General features: G+C 39.6%; 1 protein-coding gene across 33 annotated transcripts in view; it reads left to right on the top strand.

Annotated features, from left to right (window-relative positions):
- Positions 1-14,257, top strand: part of C2CD5 (C2 calcium dependent domain containing 5) — an 88,414-nt gene that overhangs the window by 28,195 nt on the left and 45,962 nt on the right. For 19 of the 33 annotated variants that reach the window (XM_079992190.1, XM_079992182.1, XM_079992160.1 and 16 more), the window contains 2 exons: positions 2,394-2,502; positions 8,366-8,431. In XM_079992190.1, coding sequence (XP_079848316.1) covers positions 2,394-2,502; positions 8,366-8,431 — 175 coding nt within the window. The remainder of the gene's footprint in view (positions 1-2,393; positions 2,503-8,365; positions 8,432-14,257) is intronic. The other 14 variants (XM_079992189.1, XM_079992192.1, XM_079992191.1 and 11 more) reach the window with 1 other exon arrangement.

Here is a 14,257-nt window from a genome sequence, read left to right as displayed (position 1 = left end):
GCAAGAGTTGAATATCTTTTTATTTTCCTTGTTCTTATCTCTTATTTCTATTTCCCATCTCATTTTAGAACTGCCTATGAAATCTTATGGGTTAGATATCTAGCTCTTTAAAAACACCATACCTCTCAGCAAAAACAAATATTCTGAAATGCTAAGAATCGCATATTTTCTTTTCAGACTTTTAGAAGGTTTTTCGAAGTTTGTGCTTGGCTTGTTAATGGCTTCTTGGCTTCTTCCATGCTCCTCTTTGTACTGCTTTTTATAATCTAAGGAAGAATGTTAATGCTATGTAACTGAATCAGTAGATTATCCAGATTGTGAGCTTTATAGTATGAAAGTAGAGGCATCTGTCATTTTTCATGTCATAGTGTAAGATGTGATAATGATTATTTTCTCCTTTCCTTTGCACTTACCAATCATAGGAACATTACGAAATAAACCATTGTTGCATGAACTTCCATTTATTTTTTGCATTGATGCTGTAGAACTGGCAAATGGAAACCCATCTTCTTTCCCCCCATAAACATGCTATATATTATTGTGTGCAGATCTGCATTAGACCAACCCATTTGGGGCCATCCCTGTTTAGAGACAAAAAGATAATCTTTCATAACAGATATAGTAGAACTCTTGTTCTCTGAATCTTATTCTCTAGATTCAGTTTTATCCCTTAAGTAGAGTAGCCATGTTCAAGAAAAAACTTCGTGAAACATTTTAAAGTTGCATTTCTCTTTATTATTCTTTATGGGTTTTTGCTTGTAAATTCCATTTGTTTATGGGCTGTGTGACTACACAGAACATTTTCAGTTGCCCAGAAATTTCTGCTTGCTGGAGTCAAGACCTCCCCCCCCCCCCTTTATCTTTGCATCTCTCTGAACATTATTAGCCCTGTGGTTTTGGAAAGAGTGGTGCTACTCCTCTACTTGTGCTTCATGTTCAGACCCACTCCTGCCATCCTTTTCCTCTTTACCATCCATTCATTTCCTCCTTGTAGCCCTTCTCCTCCTGCCCTCTTGTGTCTGGAAAGCAGATGTACATGATTCGAACTTAAGGTTGCAATGGGAAGGGGAACTGCAGCCTGCAATCACCTAGTGTAGCCTAAACCTAATTTATGCCAATGCATGGGTGTTTCATGCTGTGTTAGGGATCAATAATGCCTGTACAATAATTTTAACTTGACCACCATTCCAAGTATTGTGGGTATATTTGCCTCTTGGTCATGGGAGACTAATCAAATAATATTTTCCTAAGGCTTCTTCTCAAACATCCTGTTGCCCTGGGCTCCTGGAATAAATAATAATGCATAATAAGAATATTTTCTGAAATGATGGGCGCAGATTAATTTACTGTGTTTCTGGATGTGCTTAATGAAATAAAACACTCTCGCAGCCGAATCTCAGGAGCTGCAGAAACAGTGACAACAGTCATTATCGTAATAGCACAAGGTACATCATTACACTAGCATTGTAGATCGAAATTTCAGCACAAACATGGGGGGTCATGGTGCCACTGTAATATGGCCTGATTGAAGTTGAGGAAAAATCCATGACTTTATTAGGTCCTAGATTCAGTATTTTTCAATACATTCTCCTCTCAGAGTAAAAAGACTGTTTAGCACCTATTAAAGCATTTGTTTGTCTTTTAATTGCCATTGTATAATGACTCTTTGAGGTCCTGTTTCTGCAAAATAATGGCAAAGTCCCTGCATAGTATATTTATTTTTTATGAGACAAAAAATATGGAAAGTAAAGAAGATACCTAACTGCCAGAACGAAGATAGACTATAGGATTCCCAGCACAATTCATTGAGCATTTACTTAGAAGTAAATTACTGGTTTCCATGTGATTTAAACCCAGTATGGTTTCAACAGCAGCTATAGTAGTAGTAGTAGTAATTAATGTCTTGAGCTCCCTGGAAGAAAGGAAGGGTAAGAATGCAGTAATTAAATGTAAGAATTAAACAGGACTTACAAGTAAACACCACTATAATCAGGCTCTAAGTCTCCTAATAATATCTCTACAATACTCCCTGATCCCTCTTAATGTACTCACTAGTACATTTTATTGAGTCCAGCACGATGTACCCATTCTGGGCTTTAGGATTCCAGTGTCACAATATATAGTTAACATCCCAGCCCAGGAGCAGCATTATGAGGGGGAAAGTAGTGTCTTAACTGCTTTTGAGATGTCTGCTAACCCCACAGTGTGTTGGGTCTGTGGATGGCATACATTTTGCTTGTTTAATGCATAGTGTGTAAATCTTTAAAAAGCATTTTGCCAACTGTTCTGCTTTGCCTGTGTTTCAAGAGATACTTGCATGTTGATTGGTGAACAATAGGCCAAGCCCTTAAGATCAACTATAATTTCTTCCTTTTTTCTTCTTATCGGAACAGGAATTTCCTTTTTTTACTTTGACGGCCTTTCCTTCAGGCTTCCTCCTTCATGTAGGCGGTGTTGTCAGTGCTCGCTCAGTGAAGCTCCTGGATCGCATTCACAATCCTGGTATGTCACAGGAATAAATCTTGATATTTTGTTGTGACCTTGACACTCTGTATATTTATATATATTTATTGGAGGTAAGACCTTGCAAAATGTTTTGAAGTGAAATAAACAAAGCTTTGAAGTGAAATAAACAACAGCCTTCTTGTAAATGTTTTCAATGTCATCGAGCTATTTAATTATAATGCCAGTGATATATAACATCAGAATCAATGACAGAACTGAATTCTCAAATTGTAAATCTTACTAGGACTCTCAAGAGAAAGTGTTCAAGTGCAAACTTGGATGTTTTTCTGTTTCAGCTCTTTTTAAATGTTTGAAAGTTGGCTATTGAGGATTCTTCCAGAACCTAAGAACAGCATGTCTTAATTTTTTGTGTGATGAATCAAGGAAAATTGCATAAATTATCCTGAGATTTCCCTAGAATATTCTCTGAACATGAACAGAGTAAGATTTGAAAGTGAGGAATTGCATTTTTCAGCAAGTTAGAGGCAAGAGGTTAGAAATGGCCTTATTCAAACGGTGAGCTCCCAGCCTCTGGTCCGTTCCTCTTAGAACTAGAAAGCAAGTGTTTTTCCATTTAGCATTACCCATTTCCCAGTCTAATCTTTTTTTCCACTGGGCTTTAGTTAGGATAGGAAAGGGTGTAAGTTAGAGTTTGGTGGTGTCCCATTTACTCTAGACGAGCAGTGAAAGAGGAGCAAAAGAGGTTAGTGTTGGAAGTCCCAGAGGGAGTAATTCCCTAGACCAGGGGTAGTCAACCTTTTTATACCTAACGCCCATTAATGCATCTTTCTTGATGGTAAAATTTCCTTACCGCCCACCAGTGCTCGATGGAAGGAGGATTTAGCTTGCGCCGTAGAACCCCCTACCGCCCACCTAGAATCCTGAAATGCCCACTAGTGGGTGGTAGGGACGGACCAGGTTGTCAACCCCTGCCCTAGACTCCTCCCTTAAGGAAACATTTCACCCTGCTTTTCCTTGGATAGATTCAAAGTGTGATACTGGTGCTGGGAACTTAGTTGCCCTTTCCCCAATCAGGAACTTCAGCAGTAGCCTCAGTTAGGCCACACATATCAATTTCTTTAGACTCACAGCATAGACTACAACCCCGCTTCAGTCTCCTGTTACACAGAGTAAGCTGTGGAGCCCTGTGGACTCGGGAAGGAGGGAAGGAATTAAGGTCCTAAAGGAAAAGGAGCAAGTGCCATTAATGCCACAAATCTAATTGTAAACATAAAAAATAAGAGTTATCTGGTGGGCACTAGGACACAACCAGATGAGATTGTATTCTTCCTGTTGCTTGAGGCAGGAAAACTCTGAAGGAAGATCTCAGCCCTCTGGGAATGTCAGTTTGTTTTCCCACCGCAGTTGCAGCAGATCTATATTCACTTACTGCTCTTCTGGCCTTTGCTCCCAGTTCACCAAGTTGTCATTTTCACTGTTTTTGAGAATTCAGAGTGATTGCACTTAGTTACTGTGTTTCAGTGTTTCAGTGTGTTGGGAATTTTATTTTCAGTCAGTTGTCATTTAAATTACCTCATTGTGGTGTGACGCTTATTAACTGCCCTGTTACCTTTCCTATTTAATTCAAATTAACTGAGTCTTTTAATTCATTCCTCTCATTTATTAATTCATTATTCCTCTCAATTCATTAATTGTGAAAATTGATTTTACTTGAATAATTATTTTGTTTGATTGAAGAAATTAACTGAACCCTTAAAAAAGCACAACCTCCCATTTATAATCCTTCTTGACTCCCCTATCTTGCTGCTTGGTAAAGGCTGTGAACAGTTCTAGGTAAAGGGACCCCTGACCGTTAGGTCCTGTCACGGACAACTCTGGGGTTGCGGCGCTCATCTCACTTTATTGGCCAAGGGAGCCGGCGTACAGCTTCTGGGTCATGTGGCCAGCATGACTAAGCCGCTTCTGGTGAACCAGAGCAGCGCACGGAAACGCCATTTACCTTCCCGCCAGAGCGGTACCTATTTATCTACTTGCACTTTGACGTGCTTTCAAACTGCTAGGTTGGCAGGAGCAGGGACCGAGCAACAGGAGCTCACCCAGTTGCAGGGATTCAAACCGCTGACCTTCTGATTGGCAAGCCCTAGGCTCTGTGGTTTAGACCACAGTGCCACCTGTGTCCCTGCAGTTCTACTGACTGCTAAATACCTTGTGCTTTAAAGAAAGGTTCCTCTTCCTTTGTGCAGGGACTTTGTTGATAGAGGGCATAGTAGCACCAATGGCCCAATTCCTCTCAAGAAGCAAGGTGCTGGAGCCAAGTCAACAAGGCATGCAAATAGATGTCTGCCACTTGAAGGTGAAACAGCACACCATGACCAACCCCACAGTAGCAGTGGCAGCAGTGGGCAAGGAGATTCTACAGAACCTGATTGCCAGCAGCGGGCAGAGGAGGTAGCCATCAGCTTCAGAGCTTGTGTACAGGCAAGCCATATACAATGGTGAATGTCAACAAACACCAGTGAATCACAGAGATGAGAAACTTTCTGCAGATGATAGAGGATCTGGGTCAGCCCCAGATCAACAGGTCTTGTTGAATTCTGATAGCTCTTCAGGGTTTATGGCTATGGATTTTGAAGAACCCCCCTTGCCTGTAGCTCCAGTGTTTATGAGTGCTTCAGTGCAATTCAGTTGCTTTGTCTGTATAAACAAGAAGATCTACTACCGTATTTTTTGCACCATAACACTCACTTTTTTCCTCCTAAAAAGTAAGGGGAAATGTCTGTGCGTGTTATGGAGGGAATGCCTACGGGTGGCATGCCTACGGATTTTCCTCCTCTAAAAACTACGTGCGTGTTATGGTCGGGTGCGTGTTATAGAGCGAAAAATACGGTACTCCCTCTGCCCAGTGTATTGTACAGCAGCAAGCTGTTATTTTCTCCTAACACCTGTCACATTAAAACTAATACATGCTTAATGGCTGAGATTTCAGCAGAATTAGTCACAGCAAAACAGTATTCTACCACCACCCTTCCTAGACGAGTTGCAGCTTGCATTTTATCTTACATAGATTTCACTTCACCTAACTGTCACTGCAGACCCATTCCATAGGGGCTGTTGCCACTTCAGCGGCATTTTCCACTAACATGCCTCTTCAGGAGGTTTGTGGGGCAGCCACTTGAGCAAGTCCAAGCTCAATTACTAGGAATTATAAGATTAAGATAAACATTTCTGCAGAGGCTGCATTTGGGAGGTGAATACCTACCCATAGATGTTAGGGTTAGCTTTAGAGCATCCTGCTTTATGGTGTCTAGTGCCTACTAGAAAAGGGACTATTGGTTCTATATGAAAGGTGTTTTTGAGTGGCCACTAGAACATCCACAATACATCCTAGACTGACTGACAAGCTTATAGTTAAGATTTGGTGTTAGGTGTGGACTGTCCACACCTTGTGTCTTTATATGTTATATGTAGTTGTCTTAATTTTTGGCTGTGGTGTTTGTTAGTTGAATGGTTGGTCTTAGTATTAAGCAGGTTTTGCACTTGGCCAGAAGGTGAACTGACATTCTTACGGAAACTTCAAGGGAGGGATAAGAGATTGCTTTCTCTGGAGTGATAACATTTTCCTACCTTAAGCAACAGAAGGACCACAATCCCACTTGGTGGTATCCTAGTGCCCACTCAGAAACACCCTTCAGATCAGTCCCTTTTCTTCTAATTCCTGCTTATTCCTCTGTACTCTTCCTGCTCTAAGGAATTCTGGAGAAGACTGGATAGTTATGGGAAAGGCAAAGAGCCAATTAAGTATTCTTCATGTGGAACTTTTCCTAATATTAACTGTTCCACAGATCCTGTCCATATGATGAGGCCAACTCCAAAACCTTCATCCTCAATAAAGGGGGAACTCTAGTAGTGGGACAGCTCCTGTAAAACAGGGACTCTATTTAAGCTTATTAAAAGGGGGAACCTCTCCAGTTTCAATAGTACTGAATGCAAAAAAAGATAGTTGCTTTCCCTTAGAAGTACTTTGAGAGAATTATCACTTAAGGTAGTGGATGCACGGGCTCCTTTTACTTCCTAGCCTCTGGAAATAACCAAAGTATTTCCTGGTTCTACGCAATCATTTTTTCAAGTTTCATTTCCACCCTTCCTTGCCCAGGTTTTGGTCTGAATGGAAGACTCCATTAGCAGCAAAACCCAGAAACAAGTTGAGATATTGATTGTGTCCCCTTCCTAAGGACATCTCTAATCCTTTAATAGCCCCTAAAGTGGATGCTTCTGTCATTGACTTGTTTTCTATGACAGTTTGTATTGATTTGTAATTGATTTCCTAGCAAGGTAAATGTCAGAAAGGTAAATGTACCCCCAGAAGAAGCTTTATGTCATGACAGCTGCTCGTAAGGCATTGACTGCAGGAATCAGTTTGTTTCTGTGGGCTAATCAGCCAGCATCACTTCTGATAACCTGTTTTTTGATGGTCTTGGTAAGCTGTCCTTGGCATCCGCTTGGGAACAAATGCTATTCTGCATGCTTTCAGATTGTTTTGTGTGAACCACAGTGGCTAATATGGTTGCTTGGCTTGGTCACCAGAAGGGCCCTCTGTTCATGTCCAAAGAGAGGAGAGTCTTTCATTCTTGGTAGATCTCCATTTTGATAACTTTCATCTCACCTAATCCATTTCCAACTAGGTATAGACATAGGTATAAATAGATGCTTCTTGTTTCTGTTTTTCTCCTTGATGAAGTCCTGTGTTTTGGTGTTGTAGACTGAGGACTGGGAGCCTTTTCTTTTGGGTAAGGTCATTTTCTATGTCTAACTTTTGGAAGAAGAGGACTTCCCACTTCAAAAAATTTCCTCTGTTCCTGTCCTGATTGGATATTGGTCAGATCAGACACAATCTCCCTTTTGCCTCTAACCAATAAAGATATGCCCATGTCCAAGCTCCTTAACAGATCTTGTGCGTATCTGTGGAGGTAGTACCTAGTCAGCATGCAAAAGGGACAACTGCCTGTGGGGATTCCCCTGTTTCTAGCAGTTCTAGCAGTGGGCCCAGGTTGTGTGCATTGGTCTGGCCCTGTTTGGAGAGTAGATGATTCATGCCTAATGTTGCACTTGTAGAGAGAGCCGCCTTATGCAGTTGAGACCCCATCGCTTCCAACATGCAATTAGTTCCAGCCAAGCTTTTTCTGCTGTGAAATTTTAAATGTTTTGTACATTAGCCACAAAAGTTGAAATATAGCCATTTAAGTACTTTTCCCTTTTCATGTCTCAATACATTAATGAATCGTACATGAGAAAATCTCTGTGTAGCATGAAAAGAGAAAGGACAATTTCATTGGAACATTTTCCAATCTAATTTCCTGTTTAAAAAATACCATTTAAAAAATAAAAAGAAAAATGCTTCATAAGAAAACAAAGGAAAATCTAGAGGCAGGTGAGAGATGCTTGTGCTGATAAAATGCTAATATTGGCTATTCAAAAATAGTTTCTCACAGAACTGAAGCAACACAGGAGTTCTGAAACTGTCCCACCATTTGCTGTCTTTCTTTAAAACGTTATGCTATCATTTCTGCTCAGATAATATTAACTGATAATTCAAGAGAGAAATACATAAACTGCCAGATGAATAAGTAGGGAAACATAGAAAAGGACTTTTGAAGCATGGTATTGGTAATTGCGTTAATCTCTTTTTACTTGATAAATATAGCTAGAATAATACAGCATGATCCTTCCATCCTTCCTTTTCTATTTTCACTCTCTTATTAACTTTGCTGTCTGTGTCTTTCCAGTTCCTGTGGAGTGGTATTAATCAGTTGTGTTCTTGTTGGTGGTGTGCTGTTTTTTTTCTTTCTTGCTTTCACTATTCTGCTAAAACTGATCTACTAATTTGCTGTTTTGAACTCAGCCTTTGTCGGAATTATGGGTAACACAAGATCATACAAACTGCTAGACTGGAATAGTTTCAATTCAGGTATTTTATTAGTCATTCAGTACTACATACACTGACAGAAATTATGGCAGCTCAGTGAAGTCTTTTTAGAAAAACGGTAGCTTGTTACCAAGTTAATATTTCAAATTTTAATTATTTTTTATCTTGAAAATTTGCAAAAGAATTTTCCGTTTCAGAACGTTAAACCCTACTATTAAATTAAATCTGATTTAGTTCCTTGAGAGCCTCCCTCAGCCAACCCTTTGCACCCAGATAAATCTAATGAGGTCATGCTCCATGTTCTGTCATTTGTGGAAGGGTCTCTTCTGTGACATCTCCATTAGAATGCCCTTCCCTGAGAGACAATGTTAACCTTTTGAAAGCAACCTAGGATCTTTTTGTCCCAACAGGCATTTAAGGAACTGGGGAGAATGTGGGTAGTTCTTGCTTCTGTTTGGGGGATTTTGAGAGATTTTTCAAAATGTATCATATCATTTCCATGAGGATTTCTTTATTTTTAAATGAGCCAAAGTGCTGGGCAGCTGAAGAACAGAGTGGAAATATAGCAACTGCCAAATTACCAAACCAAATTCTTTTGACATAATGGAAAGCCCCTTGCATGCTGCAAAGTAACAACATTTTATAAAAATTACCATTTCATAACATTTTCCATTGGAAAGCCTAGAGACTGGCAGCCACCAGAGTCATATCTATAACCATGGTGTTATATTCTCTTGATTTTCTGTCTTATAGGGAGGGGTGGGCAGAAGGGCATCCATTGGAAATTGTATGCTTTCTTAAAAATCCATAAACACATATTTTTTAAAGAAACACTTTATGAAGATGTATAATGGAAATAAAAGAGAGGGATCAGATAGATCAGGGCCTAGGAAGTGCTATGTTCAGAAGTCTGAATGGTGAAGAAATACTTCTAGTGTACTGGTCTATACCTGAATAATGTAACTGAGTTTGAGGTTGGTAGGTCTTATGGAGACGAATACTGTTGCAAATGCTTTAGTTCCACAGTAATTTTGGAAGCACACACATGCAGCCCTTCCCATTTTGTAAGTGTGTGAATGGATGGATACAGGAATAAAAAGTTTGAATAACCTTTTGAATAACAAAAGTGTAATTAAAACCAGCTTCCAGTGACAAGGTTCAAAATACACACAAACACACCAAAATTGAATCAGCAAATCCATATCATATTGCCAATATGGTAACAGTGTGAATGAACTTATAAAATTTAAAATGTTATAATTATTATTTTTTACTAATAGTAATTTAATTGTGTTAAAATTATTTGATTTCATTCCCGTTTTATAAAATAACTTTATACTTAGTGGGTTGCCTATATTTAACTTCTGAACACTTCTGATCCTTGCTTATAAAAAAAGTCAAAGATGTCATCCTGTGCCCACTAACCTTGAGAGTAAACCCATTAAACACAAAAGTGACTTACTTCTAGGTAGGCATTTATACTATTGCACTATAAGTTAACCATACAATGAATTCTTAATGACTGCCTGGATTTCAGCTCCTACACAGCAAGCAACATGCCTAAGCATCTTTGCATTTGCTATTTGGCAGGGGCAGGGGGGTACTTTAACATCCACCCACACTTATCGTGTTATATGTAGTGTTTGCATAAAATAGCTTCTAATGAGTGCCTGATCTCAGATGAACCCATCATAGGAAATATGAGTCCTTGCTAGAAAGTAAAGGACAAACTACAGAGATTTCAAGGATTAGAAATAAGACACAAACAGGAAATAAATGTGAACTAAAGAGATTAAAGCAGCAGCTATTCAGGATTCTGGGGATTCCTAAATCCTGATGTCCAAAAAAAGCACGCATTAGTCATAGGGTCACCTTCACTCATTAGCTGAATTCTCTGAAAGCAAGAGCAATAATGTTGGCTCATCTCGCAGAAATCGCTTAGAAGGTTGCCTACACATTTTGCTTTCTTACATTCTAGTAAGGTTAGAGACTTACTTTTAAAAAAATGAAAGCTCAAAGTCTGGATCCCCCCTGGTAGTATGAGCCAATTGCACAATTCTAATCTGGCCATGGCTGATGTCCTGAGCTCCCTGATCAGGGCTTGTTCTCTTCAGTTTATCTAGACTTTCAGGATATGTCAGTTGGCTCTCTGAATAATACTGATCTAGTAGTTGATAAATCTAGAATTCTAATATTTTTTATTGTTTTGATTAAATGAATAAGCAAGTAAAATATGTTTGAAAAGAAACCAATTTATTGTTTTCAGTTTATTCTTAATATTTATCCTATATGAGCTCTGTAAACTGCTTTAATCTCTTAAGAAGCCTCACAGGGGGCCACTGGTATGGAACTGGAGTAGGGTAGCTGAGTTTTGAAAGCAAACTTAGAAAGCTTGCTTAAAAGTGTAATTTAGATGGTAGATAGCCCAAGGTCTAATTGACCTTGGCAGCATTACAGAAATAACTTGGTGTAAACATTAACGGTCCTTGAACAATTTTTTCCAATCTATTAGACACCACAGAGTTTTTCACTGTGATGTTATCTTATTCTTCTGTCTCCGCATTTTATTTATTTTTTTCCAATGACTGTGTTAACTTTTGAGGAACAGTTTTTATCTCCAGATTATATTTCCCTTATATCCAGCTTTTAAATTGTAAGCATACACTGCCATTAAAAATCATTTGGTCTTTGCATCATGCAACTACAATTTAACTTTCCCTGTATGACGTTACTGTAGCTCTCATTTTCATTAGTAATCTTCTCCCCTTGGAAATTGATGTTCATTTGGGATGTAGTGTTGTGGGTTGTTCAGCGAGCCCTAAGCCTTGTTGCTGTCATGAAGCATCTGTCAGTAGCCACAAGATCATCACCTTCACTTTAATTGTGAGGTCACTTAATGTTGGCTGTTAAAGCGGTTACCCATGATTCATGGTGGCATATGTGTCTATTAAGTTTATGGTTTATCTAATACAGTGAGTTCACAGTGATTTCACTGAGTATCAGAAAGAGAAGCCCTTCAATCTGGAAGTACTATGTAGAATTTTATTTTCTGGAAATGGATCAGGATCGAAAAATGCAAGGGAGGGAGTAAGAGCAGAGGGGCTATTTTTGAATGTTGAATGATATCATCTGATTAATTTTTTTTATCTGATTAAAATATTTTTTTGATGGAAACTCCCTTTTAAAAAAGTTGGCCTTGTTTCTTGGAGGATATATTTCCTTTTCAGGATCCTGAATACAGATTATATTGCCCAGTCTAGGTTTATGGTGTTGTTGGTAAAGCACTCAGATCTGAAGAGCTGTTGTATTATCATTCAGGTACATGGTAGTTGCTGATTTTCTCTTTTCTGGCTGTAACTGGCTGTCCCATCAAATGCCTGCAGGAGCAACTGTTTGTAATATGTGATGGACTTTAGTCAAAGGGAGGTATGGAGCAAGCTTTGGGGAGGTGAATGTGTGTGTACATGGCCCCTTTGATTTCCTGACCTCCTGCTAATTAATATCCATCAAGGACAATATGAGAGAGAGTGAATCACAAATCAGCTTTGACAGATTAATGGTTCTGGACCTTTTGTTCCCAAAATGTAGAATGGAAAAAACCATGACTTACCTTTAATTGGTTTTTTGGGAGTCTAAACAAGAAATAAATTAACAGCACAAACTTATACAGGTTTACTCAGTTGCCCAGTTTGTGCAAGGACTTTTGTTGGTGCAGTGGAACTTCCCCTTCCTCTTTTCCCTCTGTGCAGCCCCCAAATCTGTTCTAGCAGTTCCTCCATCCCTCTGGACCAGATTTGGGTGCATGCAGGAGGAGAGGCGAGGGAGCAGAAGTTCCAACATGTAAATCCATGTGTGAACAGGATGACTTCATTTTGTCAATCAACCCAACCCTAAGGCCCACCGAGTTCATAGAGTTAAGTGGGAATACAGTTTTAGCATGTGCATTTTTATATAATAGGTAAATAATAACTGACTCCTTCTTGTAACTGTCTTAATATTGTCTCATTCCAAAGAGTTTTCAGATGGTTTTATCTAGTTTTTTTCTGACTAGAAAGCATTCACATGTTGTTGTTTTTTAAAATGTAATTCCCTCTTTCCCCAAGGCTTATGCATAGTTAGGGTTGCCACCAGAGTACTGTGCAGGATATATGATTTGAGAATGTTACAGTTTCAGTTGTAATTTGAAACTGCTATGAACTTGTACATTTCATGGGCTATTTTCCAAATATTCTTACAGAAAATATAACTTATATTGATGGCTAGACTTCCAGAATGATAGTGTTACTCTTTCACAGAAAAACAAAACTTTGTGGCATCTTAAAAACCTGCAACTTTTATGGCATAAAAGTGCAACAGGAGCTGGCTTCTAGTCCACAAAAACTTATGCCATGATAGAATCATAGAATCTTAGAGTTGGAAGAGACCACAAGGGCCATCGAGTCCAACCCCCTGCCAAGCAGGAAACACCATCAGAGCACTCTTGACATATGGTTGTCAAGCCTCTGCTTAAAGACCTCCAAAGAAGGAGACTCCACCACACTCCTTGGCAGCAAATTCCACTGTCAAACAGCTCTTACTGTCAGGAAGTTCTTCCTAATGTTTAGGTGGAATCTTCTTTCTTGTAGTTTGGAACCATTGCTCCGTGTCCGCTTCTCTGGAGCAGCAGAAAACAACCTTTCTCCCTCCTCTATGTGACATCCTTTTATATATTTGAACATGGCTATCATATCACCCCTTAACCTCCTCTTCTCCAGGCTAAACATGCCCAGCTCCCTTAGCCGTTCCTCATAAGGCATCGTTTCCAGGCCTTTGACCATTTTGGTTGCCCTCCTCTGGACACGTTCCAGTTTGTCAGTGGTGCCCAGAACTGGACACAGTACTCCAGGTGAGGTCTGACCAGAGCAGAATACAGTGGCACTATTACTTCCCTTGATCTAGATGCTATACTCCTATTGATGCAGCCCAGAATTGCATTGGCTTTTTTAGCTGCCGCGTCACACTGTTGGCTCATGTCAAGTTTGTGGTCAACCAAGACTCCTAGATCATTTTCACATGTACTGATTTCAAGGCAGGTGTCACCCATCTTGTATTTGTGCCTCTCATTTTTTTTTGCCCAAGTGCAATACTTTACATTTCTCCCTGTTAAAATTCATCTTGTTTGTTTTGGCCCAGTTCTCTAATCTGTCAAGGTCGTTTTGAAGTGTGATCCTGTCCTCTGGGGTGTTAGCCACCCCTCCCAGTTTGGTGTCATCTGCAAATTTGATCAGGATGCCCTTGAGTCCATCATCCAAGTCGTTGATAAAGATGTTGAATAAGACCGGGCCCAAGACAGAACCCTGTGGTACCCCACTAGTCACTCTTCTCTAGGATGAAGAGGAACCATTGATGAGCACCCTTTGGGTTCGGTCAGTCAGCCAGTTACAAATCCACTGAGTGGTAGCATAGTCAAGACTGCATTTTACATGATAAATGTGTTGTTTTTAAGGTGCCTCAAGATTCCTGGTTGATTGTGCTGGATATACACATCTTAGTAGCCTTTTGTTGGTTCATTTTAATACCATTGAGTTGCATCCAATAAACTTGTTCTGTTAGTGCAAAGACTTCCCCTTGTGCATCAGAACTTTCCCTTGCTCTCCTCTCCCGCTGTGATCCCCCCACCTCCCCCAAAACAGATCTGAGAGGGACCTCTGAGAGCAAGGGAATTTCTGTTGCACAAATGGAAGTCTTTAGTTTCTCTTTAGATTGCAGACATCTTTCACCCTTAAAAAACCCAAGTATATAGGGCCCACATACTTTATCTTTTACGCAATTAAATTTGGGAGTAATTGTTCTGTTAGTCTCTAAAATTATTCTAATGCATAAGAACCT

The sequence above is a fragment of the Podarcis cretensis genome (genome assembly GCF_951804945.1).
Source record: "Podarcis cretensis genome assembly, chromosome: 10".
NCBI classification, from domain to species: Eukaryota; Metazoa; Chordata; class Lepidosauria; order Squamata; family Lacertidae; genus Podarcis; species Podarcis cretensis.
The sequence above is the reverse complement of the archived record's forward strand: the minus strand, read 5'-3'. Positions and strand labels throughout refer to the sequence as shown.